This window comes from Haplochromis burtoni, unplaced genomic scaffold (genome assembly GCF_018398535.1).
Source record: "Haplochromis burtoni strain Fernald_Lab_line unplaced genomic scaffold, NCSU_Asbu1 Contig_72, whole genome shotgun sequence".
NCBI classification, from domain to species: Eukaryota; Metazoa; Chordata; class Actinopteri; order Cichliformes; family Cichlidae; genus Haplochromis; species Haplochromis burtoni.
In genome coordinates, this window is record NW_024582433.1 from 453158 (window position 1) to 470050 (window position 16893).

Genomic DNA, 16893 nt, shown 5'->3' on the forward strand with positions numbered 1-16893 from the left:
GGGGCCGTGCGCGTGTCATCACACGTCATCTGCCGTAAAGGCGTGAATAAAGGTTTCTTCAGCCAGGACACGCGAGGGCGTGATATCCCTTACTTATGTGTTGTACCGAGTGAATCGACTGAAAGGGAACTGCAGACGATCTACCTGCCTCAGTAAAAGCTCGTTAAAGAGTGAATTACAGGACAGATTTAGAAATAAAACTAATATTTCTCAGCTGACGAAAGCAAGAACAAACCAGGTCCTTAACATGCAAATCCAGTGGCAAGCACCCATCAAGTGTCAAAGACAAGATCTCTAATAAAAGGAAAGCTAATCCAGATTTCGAATGAACCAGGGGGACGGGCTGACAGGGGCACAAATTTTATTTCCATTCAACTGGAGAAAATTATCTTGATATCCAAGATTTTTTTTACAATCCAAACAATTCTGCTGTGAGTAAATGTAACTGTAATGTTACTTACAATACTGACAGTCTGATTCCCTTTGCTGATAGTTTTCTCGACAGCAAGGCTGCCATCCCAAATATTTCTGTTCAGAGTCAGCAGGAAAACAGGAGAGGAAGGCATGTGACTCAGCAGTTTAAGGACAACATCAACACACATCAGCAACCAAAGCTTTGAATCAGAGGCCGAGTATTTAAGCTGTGACCCAGAAAAATGTGACAAATGATGACAGGCTTTACTAACCCGAGAATGCGTGCAAAGTAGATGCAAATGCCGTTGTGCTTCCCGGAGAAAATCACCTCAGGGCCAGCTGACATAGGTGTGATGGGGGCAGAGCCAGACTGCATTGATGCAAAGGGTGTGGCCAGTGCTGGGGGTATAATACCTGAAGGGGGCATTAATAATGCACGATGGTAAATATTATAGTTAGCGATTAAAATGATTGTTTTCTTCACGTACAGATCTTGTTTTGCATGATTTGGTCACATCCCACCAGCCAGGTGGACACAGCAAAATGTTTGTTCATTTACCCGGTGCTGGAGAGCTCATCACAGGCCCAACAGTACTGGGTGACGCCAAGGCTGCAGGAAATCTCATCTGTGCTTCTCCTCCATATCTGATCAAAATAGTAAAAAACAGCACTGACTTTAGTTTGTGCACACTGTGAACGACTGGAAATATTTACATATATCAAACCATTAACTGACCTGAAGAAGGCTCTGGTAGCCCATTGTGAAACCTCTCTGTCGCAAGCAGCACTGGAGCAAGCGAGGATTAAGGCTGTGGCACAAGCCTGCTCCTCCTGTACAGAAAACAGTAATGATTCAAAAATATGTTGCATGTGATGAAGGTGTCTGTGTGTCACAAAGGCTGCTAGCTAGTCACATGCATAGGCTTACTGCTACATGGTATGATAAGGGGATTATAAAACATTACACAGTGATTGTCATTGTGATTTTACCCGGTGGAGCTTGAAGAAGCGTTCAATTTCCTCACTTTCCCCTCCAGCACAGCTCACCAGGAGGTGACGGAGCTGATCTACTGGTCTCAGCTTTTGAAAAATATGACTCCCCTGAAGGAGATTTGACACTTTTAGTTGTACAGTTATGATAATGTCTTGTCACACTGTAACAAGATTAAGTTTACGTATGCAACATGAAGCATCATGACAACAATTTTAACCTTTGCAGAGAGGAGGACAAACTTCTGTGGAGGGATGTTGTGCTGCTGGACCACCACAGGAGAACTGGTGATGGGGATATGGTCCTTGTTCAGCGGAGTAAAAAAATTGGCCGGTCGCTCCTCATTAATGGCACAAAGAGCCCAAGAGTGTCCATCTACATTAGACATCATCTGCAATGCAACATGTGCAGCGAACATGACAGATAAACTGATCAGTATCTAACAAAGTGCCAAAGAAAGGGAAAACATACATTTAATTTATTCATTGCATGACTTTTTTTGTGCTAACCTGCGTCTCCATTAAGGGCTTCTTGAATGGAAAGGAGTCGTGATTGATGCACCACAGAATGTCACTGTCCTCTGTCTCAGAAGCAGCCATAAGAAGAACACCTGATAGATTTCAAATGTATTAAAGACAGATGTGGTTCCTTGCCAACGAAGCCCCGGTACGTTACTGAACAAACAAATAAATGATTCAGGATCTGAGTGCCATTTGCTTATTACCTTTACTGTGTAGTGCCTTATGTACTTTGGAGGGTTTCTGGAGGGTAGAGGAGGCAGAAAAACCTGGAGGAAGGCGAACGTGTACCATAGCTAGTAGGCTAGGTCGCACTGCAACGTTCTTCTGGTGCGGAGGTGCAAAAGGTGTAGTGCTGAAGTAGAGACGCACACCTGCAGAAACACAGTATCAGTACAGACCGATACATAATGCACGTATTCTAGTATTTCATCTCATACTGATTAATATTTCATAACATACCTGCGTGGGTGACGGCAAGAAGATGGCAATCTGAGGACTCTGATCTGTCAATCACAGAGATCTGTACGACGGGTTTGAAGACCGAACGATCTATTGTCCTGAAAATGGAAAAACTGAATTTTTCAAATAGGCAGAGAAAAAAAAAAAGAAATACTCTCCTCTGAGCGGATAACAACACAAAAAGAAGCTTGATTGATGTTTATTAAACTAAAACATGCCTCGCAATGTTTCCAGCAGCCGCAACAATTGAACTCTGTGACATTGTTGCCACGCGACTCATTCCTTGCCCGTCAGCACCCAGGTCATACACCTGAAAAATATGAAAGTATTTCATTATTTAAAACGACAGGTGATTACTGCACATTTATTGCATTCCGGGTCGATCAGAAAGATATGTACGCACAAAATGTGCCTCATACCTGAAGGACACCTTTTTCTGAGCGTGTGAAAAGTGTGTTACGAGAGTTATCTATTGCAATCTGCACAATGGGATCTGTGGAGAGAAGCAACAAAATGTTCCAGTCAGCTTTAATCAGGCAGATATATTTCACTCCACCTGGAAACGTGAACCTGCTCCTTACCATCTTCAGAGAAGGAGAACTGAAGCACAGAAGGGATTAGGAAGGACAGAGAGCTCTTAGAGTGGTTGATTTTTCTGCAGCGTTGGCTCAGCCAGCCTGCCTCAGCCTGGTAAGCGATCTCATAGAGACAGCCGTCCTTCCCCGCCATAAAGATGCGTCCCAGATCTGTGGAGGTGATGGACAGGATGTAGGTGTTGTCTGTGGGGATTGAGAACAGAGGGTCTGGTAGCAGCTGCATCCCACCAGACATGCTGTCATTCAACCCTGAAACAAGAGAGAGACACAAATATGACCCAGATAAACCAGCATAAGCACATCATGATATCATAGGCACTACTCCCATTACCCAACTCTGACATCCATACAAATATCCTCACACCGATTCTTAAAAGTGTGCTTGTCTGGCATTTGTTGTTATATAGCTGACAATGTAAATGGTAACAAACTGAATACATGCCTTTAAAACAGCTGGATATAATTTAATGTACTGCTGCTTAATACCAGGGTTGCTGCAAGATTTGAGATGGAATGTTTAACTGTTAATGTTAAAAGGAAAACCTTTTCTTTTCTTTTACCTACAAAATATTACAAAAATTCTGATGAGGAATCACTTACCAGCTTGACCTTTGGGGAAACTGAGCCCAAGGATGACCACGTCCACAGAAGTGGCCAATACTAAGAGGTAGTGAATGTGTGGCTGTAAAATCCCTGAGAAAAGAAAAACAGAACCCATAAGAATTACTCAAACAAAAGATGACAAATGCTTTGCGAGTGCCTAGGCGTACCTTGTTTTGGTTTTACTAGGCCAACTGCCAAAATAGTTTCAATCAGGCCATCAAAATAGGCCACGTCTCCTCTGCAAGGAATAAAAAAAGAGAAAAAAAAATGCCTCAACTCCTGGTTTTATCATCAATAAAGACTCTCAATAAAAATATTATTACTAATAATATTAGCAGAGTTTGTGCACTTGACTTGGTTTGTAAAAGTCAGTCAGTCCTGTTTTATCCAAGAGGTACGCACCCATCTTCGTAATTCCACATAAAGATGTCATTGTCAATTGTAAGCCACGCTCGAGAAATTTCAGGGAAAACTCCCATCATGCAGTTGAACTGCATGTCTACAAGTTGGTTAAGCTGAAACTCGTATTACTTGTGGAACAAATACAAGTGCAATGAACATATTTTCTACTCGATATGTCAGATGAAAATCATTGCATTTGTTTTTCCTGAATGAACGAAAGGATACGGCTGAATTGCTCCACGAGCTCAGGTGGCAGAGGGACTCGGCGGACTGCACTGAGCTCTGGCAGGTTAGGTACACTGAGTAAACCAGGCCCCTGGAGTGGGTAGTCCATATCTGACACCCCGGAGAGGGACGGCATATCTGTGAACAACAGGAAGTCTGTTTATAGTATTAAGTTTTTCTCCATCACTGTAAAATAAGGTAAGCAATATAGTTGTTGAAATATATAAAGATGTTACACTGAAAGGTGTTAAGACAATGGTTCATTCTATATCAACTAACCAAATCCATCAAGCTTGGCCGTCTCTGGTTTTCCTGAAGAAAATTCCAGGACTACACTTCCAAATAAGGAAGCTGACAGGCTTTAGCTTTTAGCCTGGTGCATGACACTCACATTGTGAAATTTAAGCTCTCTTAAATACCATCTGTAAAAATATATATTTTTTTAAAAGTCATGCTGAGAAAGTGAGGCTGAAGTTATAAACAAAGACACCGTATCTTTGCAAAAAAAAAGAAGAAGAAGTAGTAACAATTAAGTTGTTATGGTGATGTTTTGGCGGGTTTTCTGGGGGGGCGGGTCTGGAATATCAACGAACCATTCATCTGATATGAGTAATTTGGTAGTACAGAAAACACCTCATATACGGAAATCTGTGTTCCAAAAACTATTAAAATTTTCATCAAAATTCACGCTGTCAGAAATATATGTTGAACTTCAGCTACACTTTTGAAATTCCATATTCCTTGAGTCACATCAGCAGATATTTGGCCTAAAATATTTGAACGACTACTTAGCTACTAGGAGAACTACCTACAATATATGAAAATGGCTCCACAGAAAATGGTGTCTTAAAAATGCCCCCTAAACACAAAAACAAATTGATAATAAGTAGCACAGTTAGCACTGTTGTCTCACAGCAAGAAGGCACCGGGTTCAAATCCAGTGTGGCGTTTGCATGTTCTCCCAGTGTCCCCTGGTACTCCAGCTTCCTCCCACAGTCCAAAGACATGCATGGGGTTAGGTTAATAGGTGATTGCCTAAACTTCTAAAGGTGTAAATGTGAGAGTTAATGGTTGCCTGTCACTATCTGCTAGCCCTTCGACAGACTGGAAACATGTCAAAGGTGTACCCTGGCTTTCGAATTTTTGTCAGGAAAATCAGAGATGGTTAGGCTGAGAATTTTATCCAAAACTTGGTCAAGTGATATGAAATAATTCCAATGTGAACTTTGCATTTCCCTTATCTATCTTTTTAACTACTGAGCAACAGAATAATTTAGCCCCTTAAAATAAAATACCACGATGCAAGCGTAACATAGAGATGCTTCATTTGCTTATAAATCTGTGGAGCAGATTTGGCTTTCCTCCTTTTACAGTTAAATAAAATAATAATAATAACCAAACAAAAAAAGAATCACATATGGAAAATACATTCTTACAATGAGATGATCTATGGGAGTTTATCCAAATATTTTGATAAAGCTTTTTGCCTTAAATCATTTAATTTAAAAAAAACCCTAAGTGCTAAACCTTCACATTTTCATGCTTTTCAACACATCACCCTGAACTTTTTAAACTGTCTCTCTTCACCCAAACACATCCATATTTCCCACAGTCACTCCTGAAATCTGTATTTTACACACACATGAGCAACAACTGCTGCTCAGATCCTCTGTAGGAAAGTTTTGTCCAAAACCTCCTGCAACATTTGCTTTCACCGACATTATCCATCCCAGTTTTTCCTCTACTCCTAGTGTTGCATGAGCTGTAAACAAACAGCTATCATTAGGTCTTTCCTTCGCCTTAGCTTACTGTGTGAGGGGACTCCGAGCAGTTCTGACAGGTCGGGAAAGCATCGGTCATCCTGCAGGTGTCTGTCGATGAGCCGGGAGGAGTTCTCCAGGGCTTCAGCGAGCGCAGCGGCGGGGCTGCTGGGTCCAGCGGGGGACGGCATGGCTGGGCAACCACCGCTCACCTATCCTATCTGCACAAAAAGCAGTTCACAATTAATCGACTGCACAATTTGGCCAGATGCCCTCCGTAAATACCCGAGAGAAATAATCAAGCGATACACCAAAAACTTTAACTTTTGTTTTCCAGTTGCTGCTAGCTAATGTTAGCTAGTTGACAGAACACCGGTTAGCTTTCTGCTGCCACTAAGAACCTATTATTTAGCATACAGCTAACTGCCAGCTAAGAGTGAAATAAAGCATTTAAAAGTGCGGTCATTGCTTTACCCAAATGAAACGATTCCGCGTGTTTCTGGTGTGTTAGGTCAACGAGTTGAGTTGATCAGTTGAGCAGCAAAATTCAAAGAATTACCCCCAATACACATATACAGCTAGCAGCCCGCCAACCTCATGCACAGGAGTAGAGAAAGGGTTATTTCCGGTGTAACTTCTTCTTCGTCTCCTTCAGAGTGTGTTGTACTGCCATCCACCAAAGATACACAAGAAGAGCTGTAAAATATTCCGCAAAATAACCACTTTAACCATTGAAAGACGTGCTGTATTCTGTTTCATCTGCAGTGCTGTTTCAAATAACGATGTTTTCAAATCTACGTATTCAATTGTTCTTGTAAATTTGATTTTTTTTTAAACGTGAGACGCTCATTCTACAAAGGTCAGCAGTTTTAGTTTCTCAAGCAGAAACGCAACTTTTATGTTTTATTATGCATTCAAAAAAGGTTTGCAATCAAAAATTAAACCTTAGAGTGTAACATAATGTTTTATTGCCAAAAATAGTGATTAATTATGAATACGTGTAATGAGTGCTGAATCTCATGATACAACGATAAACTAATGACAGATACTAAGTATGGTTTTATTTAAAACAGATCAACATCACTGGCATTATTAAACTAAACACGTCACAAACTCCCTAGACAAAACAAACAAACAAACAAAAACCCAGTGTGTTTGGGCTATCAAGAAAGGCGTTTTATACAATAGATCATGATATTTTAATAACAAATAATTGATTCAGTGGCATTACGGTGTAGTTTTAAATTTGGTTGGGAGTTAGTTAAGAAACAAACAATAGTTTGTGAAGTTAAATGATTGTTACTCCGTATGTATGGACATTGTTTGTGGCCTCCCCCAGGGGTCAGTGTTGGGCCCCAATTGTTGTTCAAAAGTTACACAGTACATCAGTGAGAGGTGTCCACCGTGTTAAAAATGCTCGTTTTTGTTGATGACACTAATATGTTCTTCTCTTGTATTGATTTGTAATATGTACTGGATGAGATGATGATAAATATTTGATCTGAAGATCTGGCTTGATAAAAACAAATTATCATGAAATTTGATCAAAACTAAAATAATGTGATTTGGAAATAGTAGATTCAATACAAATGTAAAGATTCAGAAAAATTGGGCTGATTGTAAGAGTCAAAAACAGATTGCTTGGGATAACAATGTTATTGTACAGTACGATCTACTGTACAATATAAAGCGCCTTGAGGCGACTGCTGTTGTGATTTGGCGCTATATAAATAAAATTGAATTGAATTGAATTGACACATGGCATGTATCTCATGCATGGATTTTGTGGGATTTTCCCACACAACCATCTCTAGGGTTTACAGAGAATGGTCCAAAAAAGACAAAAAAAATCCAGCAAGCGGCAGTTCTCGGGGCGAAAATGCCTTGTTGATCCCAGAGGTCAGATGACAGGCTAGACTGCTTTGAGTCGAAAACAAGGCAACAGTCACTGTAATAGCAACTCCTTACAACCAAGCTGTGCAGAAGAAGATCTCTGAATTCACTGAAATCTGAAGCAGATGAATAGTGGCAGAAGATCACACCAGGTGCCACTCCTGCCAGCTAAACACAGAAAACTGATACTACACTTCACCACAACTCGACAAAAGAAGACTGAAAACATGTTACCTGGTCTGATTAGTTTCAATTTCTTATGGTAAGAATTTAGGGTAAACAACATAAATAAACACCCATCCTGCACTGTATCAACAGTTCAGCCTGCTGGTGCTGTAATGGTGTGACGGATATTTTCTTGGTACACTTTAGGTCCCTTAGTATCAACTGAGCATAATTTAAGCACCACAGCCTACCTGATTATTGTTGTTGACCATCTATCTCTTTATTATCACAGTGTACCCATCTTTTGATGGCTGCTTTCGCCAGAATAACACAACAGGTCACAAAGCTCAAATAATCTCAAACTGGTTTCTTGAACATGACAGTGAGTTTACTGTACTAAAACGGCCTTCACAGTCACCAGATCTCAATCCAATAGGGCACCTTTGGGATGCAGTGCCAAGAAATCTTCAGCAACTGTGTGACACTGTCAATACGGATCAAAATATCTGAGGAATGTTTTCAGCTCCTTGTTGAATCTGTGCCCCCCCCCCCCAAATTAAAGCACTTCTGAAGGCAAAAAGGGGGTAAACTCAGTGGTAGAAAGGTGTACGTAAAAAAACTGCATATACCTATTAGTATGATTATATTTACACTAATACTTATAAAACACACAAGCTCGTTAGACAGGAACAAAGTGCCCACAGCAGATTAAAAATTCGTACCTTTTATGACAAATTTTGCTCAATAGATTGAACGTGGTAACATATTATGAATCATTGACAGATGAGTTTAATCTTTCTGCCACATGGGCTTATGTGCCTTTTTGAAATTAACTTCATAGAATCACTTCTATTTATCTGTGTCAAACACACGGTGGGAAAATAAAAACCAAGCACATTACACGGTCTGATGCCTGCAGGAGAAAAAAAACGCAAACAAGGAACAAAGATGTAAGAAAAATTTATTGCAGTATTTATTCCATCAGAAGAGCAGGCGCTCGCTCTTTTTTGTTCCTCTGTGCTCTATAACATCAAAAATCTATATTAAAAACAATAATGGCACAGATACTGCACTTGTCTGAACATAAATAAATTATATCAAAGATAGTCCATTATAGAATGAAGGTAACAAACAAAAATGTCTAAAACAGGAGAAAAACAGAAAGTTAGAAGTTGTGGAAGTTCAGGTCAAGTGAATAAATCCATCTGGTGCTAGTTTAAATTCAAAAACCACTTTATTAAGAACATCATCAATACACTAATTTCCAACATTCACTTTGTTTTTTTTTTTACAGAATTATGTTCAGATATAAACACGTTTTTTTAGTTCATCTATAATACAGTGGGAGTAAAAATCAAACAACCAAGTTGCTGCACAACAGCGAAGGAACTCCCACACAATGTTTTCCTAAACATTTCCTTCTTGTCTTTTTCTTGCCTTTGAACACGTGTGTATTTAGACAGACGTGTTTACAACACTCTTCCACCACCAGGACGTTAATCTAACTTCTGTGTATGTAACATATTGGATCCATAGTGTTGAGCTGTGCAAGATGTTTCACTAATCTCTTTGATTAACTCTTAGTCCCCTCCTTGGCAGCGTACAGCGCCCGTAACGTCTGTGCCACTTTGTTCGTGAGCTTCTGTCCGCTTGTCAAAGAGATTTTCTTGCAAATAATGTCCGACTCCTTGATATTGTCAACCCAAGGCACCTTTTTGCGGCCGTCCCGTTTCTTTGCGACAGCCCAGGGTCCAGAGTAAGATCCAGTCATCCAGTGTATACTGTAGCCATTTCTGGTCTTCTGGACGACCCTGGCAATCTGCGGTCTGTCTTTGTATTTGCGACAGTAGATAGCTACGATGTCCATTACCTCTACTGTCTCGTTCATGTTACCTGAATCCTCTGCACAGTCTCCACCTTTCCTTGGCTTTCGCTGTGAATGACAGGCAGTGTCAGAAACTCTTATTTATGTGGGGATAATACGTTAATGGATATGCTGTAGATACAATGCACTGTTAAACACTGAAAATCATTCTTCACGTCTGTTGTTTGTAAACATTAATATAAATGTACAGTACAACTTTGTAATATTGGCGGTGTTGAAGTAATCTACTGTAATTTATTTGGTTATGCTTTGCAGGGTTTAAGTACAGTGATCTGCCCTGTGGCTAAGTTGCTGCTGTATAAGTATGCTGCTAATCGAATGCACTTTAAAGCTGATCGTCAGCAAATTTGAGCACCTTTGTAAAAGCAGAGGTTTTAGCTGTTTTCTGCTCTAGAGCATTCAGATGTGTGTTAACATAGCGTCACATAGTGCCATGGACATTCCAGCAAAATCACCCCAAGGTCAGATTGTGCAATCCTTAAGAGAAACGGCAAAAAAATCCAAAGCTACATCTCAGACTCTACAGGCCAGTAGAAAGTTAAATGTTAAAGTTCATTAGCCAAAAGACTAAACAAGTACTGCTTGTTTAGAAGGGTTCCCAGAAGAAAGCCTCATCTCTCTAAAAAGAACATGGCCGCAGGGCTTAGATTTGCAAAACTGCATCTGAACAAACCACAAGACTCCTGGAACAATGTCCTTTGAACAGATGATGCCAAAGTGGAGATATTTGTTCATAAAGCACAGCACCATGTTTGATGAAAACTAAGTGAGGATTTAGGTTTTGCAGCTACAGGATCTGGACACCTTGCCGTCGACAATGAACTCTTCTTTATAACAAAGTATTCTAGAGTCAAATGTGAGGTCGTCTGTCTGGCAGCTGACAGCAGCTTGGCTCAAACTGGGTCATACAACAGGGCGATGATCCTGAGCACATTAGTAGAAAAAGAATGAAAAAGAAAAGAATCGCGGTGCTGTAACGGTCCAGTCAAAGTGCAGACCTCAGCCTGACTGAAATGCTGTGCCGGGACCTTAAAAGAGCTGCGTCTAAATGAATGCCTGCAAACCTCAATGAACTGAAGTAATGTTTGGGCCAAAACTCTTCCATAAAAATGTAAGAGGCTGATAAAATCACACAGAGTTATTGCTGTGTTATTGCTGCTAAAGGTGGTTCTACAAGGTGTTGAATCATGGGGTGTTTTTCACAGGACTCCAGTCTGCCGAAAGCCCTCTTTTACACATGATTTTTATATCTATAATATTTGTCTGACCTCTGTAGAAGTGCTCAAATCATAACACTGTACATACTAACATTACCATAAGCCCTTCTCTACAGAGGAAAATCCAATAAATGTTCAATGGTGTGGGCGTCTTTATGTGTATGCATGCAATAAAAGTCAGTTTGCTTCAATCTGTCATTTTCTGGCACTTTTAACCCAGCATAACAAACACCACCACATATTTCCAGCATTGTAGCAGATACCATGAGGAAAACAAATAAAGTTCTTACAGCAGGGGGATCTTCATCCTCGCTCTCCTCATCATCTGTCTCCACTGGAGCTGCATGATTACTGTGGTTGTGGTTTCGGGGTTTTGGACCCCTCAGCAGTGAAGTAATGGCTTTGTTTCTGGCATTGGCATTTGCTTCACCGTCCTCGTCCTCTTCATCCCGATCCAAATGATCCATTAGAACCTTGAACTAAGAAATTGAAGGCAGAAAAAATGTAATAATGATCATTTCTACCCTGCACGTGTTTTACAAACAAGGACAAACAGTTTCTCGGACAGAAAACCAATAAGACTTCCCGTCATTATTACATGCAGACTAACGGACACAGCTACTGCTTATGTTTCCAAACGGAGACACGAGTATATTGAAAGCTTACATCCAAATACTGTTTTGCAATGTTCTTCTTGGCCTCGTAGCTGAGATCTGTGTTGGCCAGATCACTCCTTAGGTAATCCAGTGTCTGACTAGGGTTGAAGTGCACCTTAGATTTCCTGTTCACTGTCTTGTCATATACTTTGGCAGACTCTGTCGGTGAATACTTCTGGATTTTGCTGTAACACAAACAAAATTGCTCAGTAAAGTGATTTGAATTGCTCACAAAGAGATAATAAAATATTAACATTTTCTCCGAGGCCCACCTGTCCGAGAAGCCGTACAGATTCTTCAAATGCTGTTTGAGCACCAGCAGCAGCAAAATGCCCTGTGACGCACTGGCAAACTCCAGCAGAGGTTTGGTGTTTTCAGGCAGACGGTCCATCACTGCGTCCTCATCGTCCAGGTCAGAGTCGGAATCTGAACCCTTTTTCCTCTGCACTACATCTTCCTCCTCGTCACTGCTGCTGGATGGGCTGCTGCTTTCATCATCCTTTTCATCATCGTCGTCGTCATCAGAGCTGTAGCTCCTCCTCCGAGAATGCTTCTTCTTTTTCTTTTTCTTATTCATCTTCATCTTCTTTTCATGCCTTATAGGCTCTTTCTGTAAACACTGCACAAATGACAAAAGAAAGGTCAGATATGCATCTTCTCTTGAGCACAGCGACCAAGCATAACAACTGATAAACAAAACTAGACAAAGCTTTGCACCTCTTTAAATGACTGGAGCAAGTTGCTACCAGAGACAGACAGGGTAATGTCTATATGATGCATGATGAAAAGAGGTTCCTCCTGGGTCTGATAAGGGAAGCAGGCCAAGTTATCTGCTATGAACAGCAGCATGTTCACCTCTGTTTTCTGCAGGAGACAAAGTCAAAAATGCACATTTTTAAATAAACAGGTGTAATTGCTCTTCTGAGGGCAAATACAGCAACCTAAATATCTCCTGACAAAGGCCAATCATGCCAAAGTAAAGAGATGAACTTACAGAGCTGTCGTCAAACAGGTTGAGCAGGGAAATTAGAAAAGCCCGTCTATGTTGGCGGTTCCCACGGACCATGGTGTAGAGATGAGAGCAGAGAGCCGAGTCGGAGTCGTCATGACGGAAACCACGAATGACAGCGTGTTTGGATCCATTTATGGCCTGTTGCACCTGATAAGACATCTTCAGCCCTGCGACAGCCTTCATCTGCAAACCCCCCCCCAAAAACAGTGAGATAACTCATTAGGTGGGCACGTTAAATGATGACATTTGAAATACAATTTATTTTTAAAGCCTGAGTTTTTTAAGCAAGGTGTGAGTTAAAAAAACAAAATCAAATTGCAGAATGTAATAATAATATAAAAGTATTAGATGTAAATACATTTATTACACAGAAAGTTCTATTTTCCCACCTTTTTTTACACTTTCACATTTTTCCAGTTGTCAAAAACCACAAGCCAACTCACATGAATAAAGCCTGAGTATTTTTTGTCGATCTCCACCAGCTGCTGATCGGCCTTGTTCTTCATTGTTGGCTCCGGGTCTGTTCCCATAGCGATCAAGTAGGGCACACACTGAAACAACAATTTACAATTTACGAGTATGCAAACTGCAAAACATAAAAAATACATTTCAAAAACCCACCTAAAAAAATATTCAGAAAATGTAAATAAACCTTATCAGGCTATACTGATGTAAGACTGTGAACACACCTGTACAGGGTGAATGAGGCCCTGACTAAGAGTCAGGGTGATGACACTCAAGGCAAAGTGCCGAACTGTGGACTGCGAGTGGAAGAAGGACTCCAGAACCTGCTTCAAATAAATCTGCATTATGGAGCTGCTCATGCCCGATGAGATGTCCCCCATTTCCTTGAGATCCTCTTGCTTGGCTTTATTCTTCCCTGAAGAAGCAAAAACATCAGCCTGGTGAGTGCGCAGGTGTCACATTAAGTGGCTGCCATGTTTCACTGCATGTGCATGGATAACAATGGACGTGAGCTGGAACTGTTAAACTCACATTCACGGTCAGCCTCCTGCATTCGAGAGTCCTCCTCCTGCAGGTATGTCTGCAGGTTTTTGAGGACCTGGATCTTCAAATTGACTGAACTGTTCTCGTCCGACAGGATGCTGTTATAAAGAACCTTCAACTCCTGCACAAACATGAGCTCTGGGTGCATGATGAACTGAAACCCTTGGAAGAGAGGAATTGATTTAAAATACAGATTTACAAAGAAAACAAAAGTCAAAGTTAAAAGAAAGCTGTAAACATTAAGTGTCACTATAAACACATCTATACGAGCCTTTTCTGAGGTGTAGGATATATACCTAAACCTATGATTGCCTTGATCTGGACCTCCTCCTCTTCGTGAGTAGTGAAATACAGCAGAAGCTCCAACACTTTGTCCTTGATGACAATCTAAGAAACAAAGAGACCCAGCAATCAAAACAGCTCTTGCAGTCTTCATTCACATTCATTCATGCTGGGTACCCTTCATGCTGAAACCCTGCCTCCCAGTCTCAAAACAGGTCGATCTTTCATGAGTTAAGAGAATTTCTTAACAACAACTCCATGGAGCCACTACAACATTTAAGCAAAGGGCCAGGGTTTACCTTGTTAGCACCTTTGAACTCTTCTTGATCGAAATCAAAGTGTCGACACAGAGCCCCCACAGTGAAGAGCGAGCGCAGAAGAGTGGGTTTGTTAGCAGCCAGGGTGGAGCTGGTGGGATCCTCTTGGTGCTGTGTCTTGAGTTTTGCTAACGCTCCTATAAGATAACACAAACAGTCAAGTGAGCTTTAATGTGAAGTAATAAGTCGAACGACTGCATTTCCTGACCTGCGCTTATATAGTTTAGGTTTTCACAGAGCTTTTCATTTCAGGAGAATTTTTATCCACCAATTTGTACCTTTTCTGCTTTATTTCACAGTAGAAATGCCTTTGAAACAAAAAACTCAAGCATTAAGTGACAGTTCAGCATAAAGTGGAACACATCACGGTGAGGTTCTCAGAGACAAAAACAAAGACATGAAACAAGTAGGCAACGATTCCTTAGTAACAGTTCACAGACTAGCAACAACCCTTTTAAACCTGTAAAAAGGAGCTCACAACTAACTAGCTTTTGAGAGGAGAAAAAAAATCATAATATCAGCCATCATCCTTTTTCTTTCTGGCTGCTTATGGATCCACAGCGACAGAGGAAAGGCTGTGATCTACTGACTGAAATCATAACATTGTGTTTTGTGCATCAGCTTGGCACAAACTCATAACTGGCTTAAAGTACTGGCTCTATTAATACCTGATATTGATAATTTGTCGATATTTTGTTACTAAAATTTATAACAGCCGATGACTGACAATTTAAAAGCAAGCAGGAGAGAGAACAAACACATTTTAACCATGTTGATGTTGGATAGTTTGCCCACCAGAGGGCACTCTGCAACTTCCCTATTGGCAAAGATTTTCTGAGTCACAAAGAAAACAACCAGCTCGTCTGAGAGTGTGTGTTTGTTTTTAAACTCCACTGTCATATTAGATTAGTAAGGACTCTTAAATAACTAAACACAACAAATGTTTGGGAAATGTGGTTGTGTTTTGTCTTAAAAAAAGAAAAAATCCTTACCATAGTACCGATTAAAACAAGCCCAAACAAACTTGTAGTTGTGTGTGACCTTGTTCACGATAGCACCAAGACAGCTCACACAGTGTTGCACAACCTGGGGAGCACAAAAGGATGTATCAGAACAACTGTCTCACACGCTGTTTGTGGTTTTTAAAGCTACCTCTGAAAGCAGCGAGCTGCAAATGAGACCTACCGTCATGCCGTATTTGATGATAAGCTTCATTAGGTCTTCTTCGATGGTAGTGAGGAAAGTCGCACTCGGGTGTTCCATCAGAGGCACGACCAGCTCCAGGATCTTAGCCACGTTGCATATCACCATGAAGTCGTTCTGACTCTGACAGATGACAGCACAAAAACACATGGTAGCTTCACTGTCCAGGTCCATGTTTAGCTTGCCTGTGAGTATCTCAAACATTCGAAAAATTAAAAAAAACTATCACAGTACTTACATTGCACTTGGTGGTCAGGTAGGGCTGCATAGTCATGGCATGCTTAACCATTAACTCTGCCCTGATTTTACTAAACAGGTAGAGAGTGGTGATGCACGCTACCAGACGACCTGAGCTGACCCCTTTGTCCTCACAATCTGAGACACAAACACAACAGGGTTATTATCTGTAATAAGACTTTTATAAGCAAATACACACCTATGTTTGTTCTTTTTTTAGCAAAATACATTTACCCGCAAGAGACTCCTCATATTTTAGTATATGTTCCACTAGATTGTCCACTAGCTGAACACAAGCCTTCCCTGCAGGTTTGTACGAAGCATCCTCCTCTGATTTCAGCAGCTAAAAAGAAAAAAAAAAGAAAAATGACCCAACACAGTAATTAAAAAGAGTGCCAAATGAAAAAATGCAGACAAGCAGCTTCTGAGACAGCAACAAAGTCAACTAACATTTTGGAGAAGCTGCTCAAACCAGTCGTAGCCTGAGTCTTTACATGCCAACACCTGGAATAAAAAAATAAATTAAAAAAAACACAAGTTAGTTCATTTTACTTATTTAAATAAGATCACTTTTTGTTTTTTTGTTTCTCCCTTTTGTCCTGATAATACACACCACGTCTGTGATGTTCAGGATCTTTCTGGTCATGGCTTCTTTGTCGTGGCTCGGCGTCGGGGAGAACCAGAGTTTCTGGAATGTCTCATTCACCAGTTTCTGCAGAGGAAAAGATGTTTAGTTAGACACACTGTATATGAACGCTACTACCAACAGTCGACTGTAAAAATGTACATTAAACAAAAACAACAACAAAAACACCAGCCTTGATCCCTTCTTCATCGTTGACCCTCCGGATCATCTTCACGCACATCTCGGTGATCTTGTGGAAGTCTGGCTGCTCTAGACAAATATCCCTCATGATCTTAATGACTCTTTTTCTCACACTGATGCCTGTGTCCTGACAAAGACAAAGGAACAACTGAACATTAGTTTCCTTTTGTTGTGACTTATGGAGTAAATCCAAAAGTATTACTTATCCAGTGTGTGCGTGT

The 16893-nt window shown here is 40.7% G+C and overlaps 2 protein-coding genes across 2 annotated transcripts in view; both read right to left on the reverse strand.

The window, feature by feature from the left end:
- Positions 1–6613, reverse strand: part of nup155 (nucleoporin 155) — a 22409-nt gene extending 15796 nt beyond the window's left edge. Inside the window, exons 1-18 of the mRNA XM_005941554.3 lie at positions 6446–6613; positions 6021–6192; positions 4212–4349; positions 3987–4083; positions 3752–3822; positions 3582–3674; positions 2967–3230; positions 2805–2878; positions 2604–2695; positions 2386–2483; positions 2130–2297; positions 1915–2015; positions 1626–1796; positions 1405–1515; positions 1151–1245; positions 974–1059; positions 687–828; positions 462–528 (exon numbers count right to left, since the gene is read on the reverse strand). Coding sequence (XP_005941616.1) covers positions 462–528; positions 687–828; positions 974–1059; positions 1151–1245; positions 1405–1515; positions 1626–1796; positions 1915–2015; positions 2130–2297; positions 2386–2483; positions 2604–2695; positions 2805–2878; positions 2967–3230; positions 3582–3674; positions 3752–3822; positions 3987–4083; positions 4212–4349; positions 6021–6162 — 2010 coding nt within the window. The 5' untranslated portion in view covers positions 6163–6192; positions 6446–6613. The remainder of the gene's footprint in view (positions 1–461; positions 529–686; positions 829–973; positions 1060–1150; positions 1246–1404; positions 1516–1625; positions 1797–1914; positions 2016–2129; positions 2298–2385; positions 2484–2603; positions 2696–2804; positions 2879–2966; positions 3231–3581; positions 3675–3751; positions 3823–3986; positions 4084–4211; positions 4350–6020; positions 6193–6445) is intronic.
- Positions 6614–8714: 2101 nt separating this feature from the next.
- Positions 8715–16893, reverse strand: part of LOC102311942 (nipped-B-like protein) — a 22986-nt gene continuing 14807 nt past the window's right edge. The window contains exons 30-47 of the mRNA XM_042221726.1: positions 16665–16799; positions 16460–16558; positions 16297–16350; positions 16081–16189; positions 15848–15984; positions 15592–15732; positions 15399–15492; positions 14389–14543; positions 14104–14194; positions 13796–13969; positions 13489–13679; positions 13243–13350; positions 12782–12982; positions 12505–12651; positions 12060–12406; positions 11798–11972; positions 11422–11610; positions 8715–9962 (exon numbers count right to left, since the gene is read on the reverse strand). Coding sequence (XP_042077660.1) covers positions 9603–9962; positions 11422–11610; positions 11798–11972; positions 12060–12406; positions 12505–12651; positions 12782–12982; positions 13243–13350; positions 13489–13679; positions 13796–13969; positions 14104–14194; positions 14389–14543; positions 15399–15492; positions 15592–15732; positions 15848–15984; positions 16081–16189; positions 16297–16350; positions 16460–16558; positions 16665–16799 — 2907 coding nt within the window. The 3' untranslated portion in view covers positions 8715–9602. The remainder of the gene's footprint in view (positions 9963–11421; positions 11611–11797; positions 11973–12059; positions 12407–12504; positions 12652–12781; positions 12983–13242; positions 13351–13488; positions 13680–13795; positions 13970–14103; positions 14195–14388; positions 14544–15398; positions 15493–15591; positions 15733–15847; positions 15985–16080; positions 16190–16296; positions 16351–16459; positions 16559–16664; positions 16800–16893) is intronic.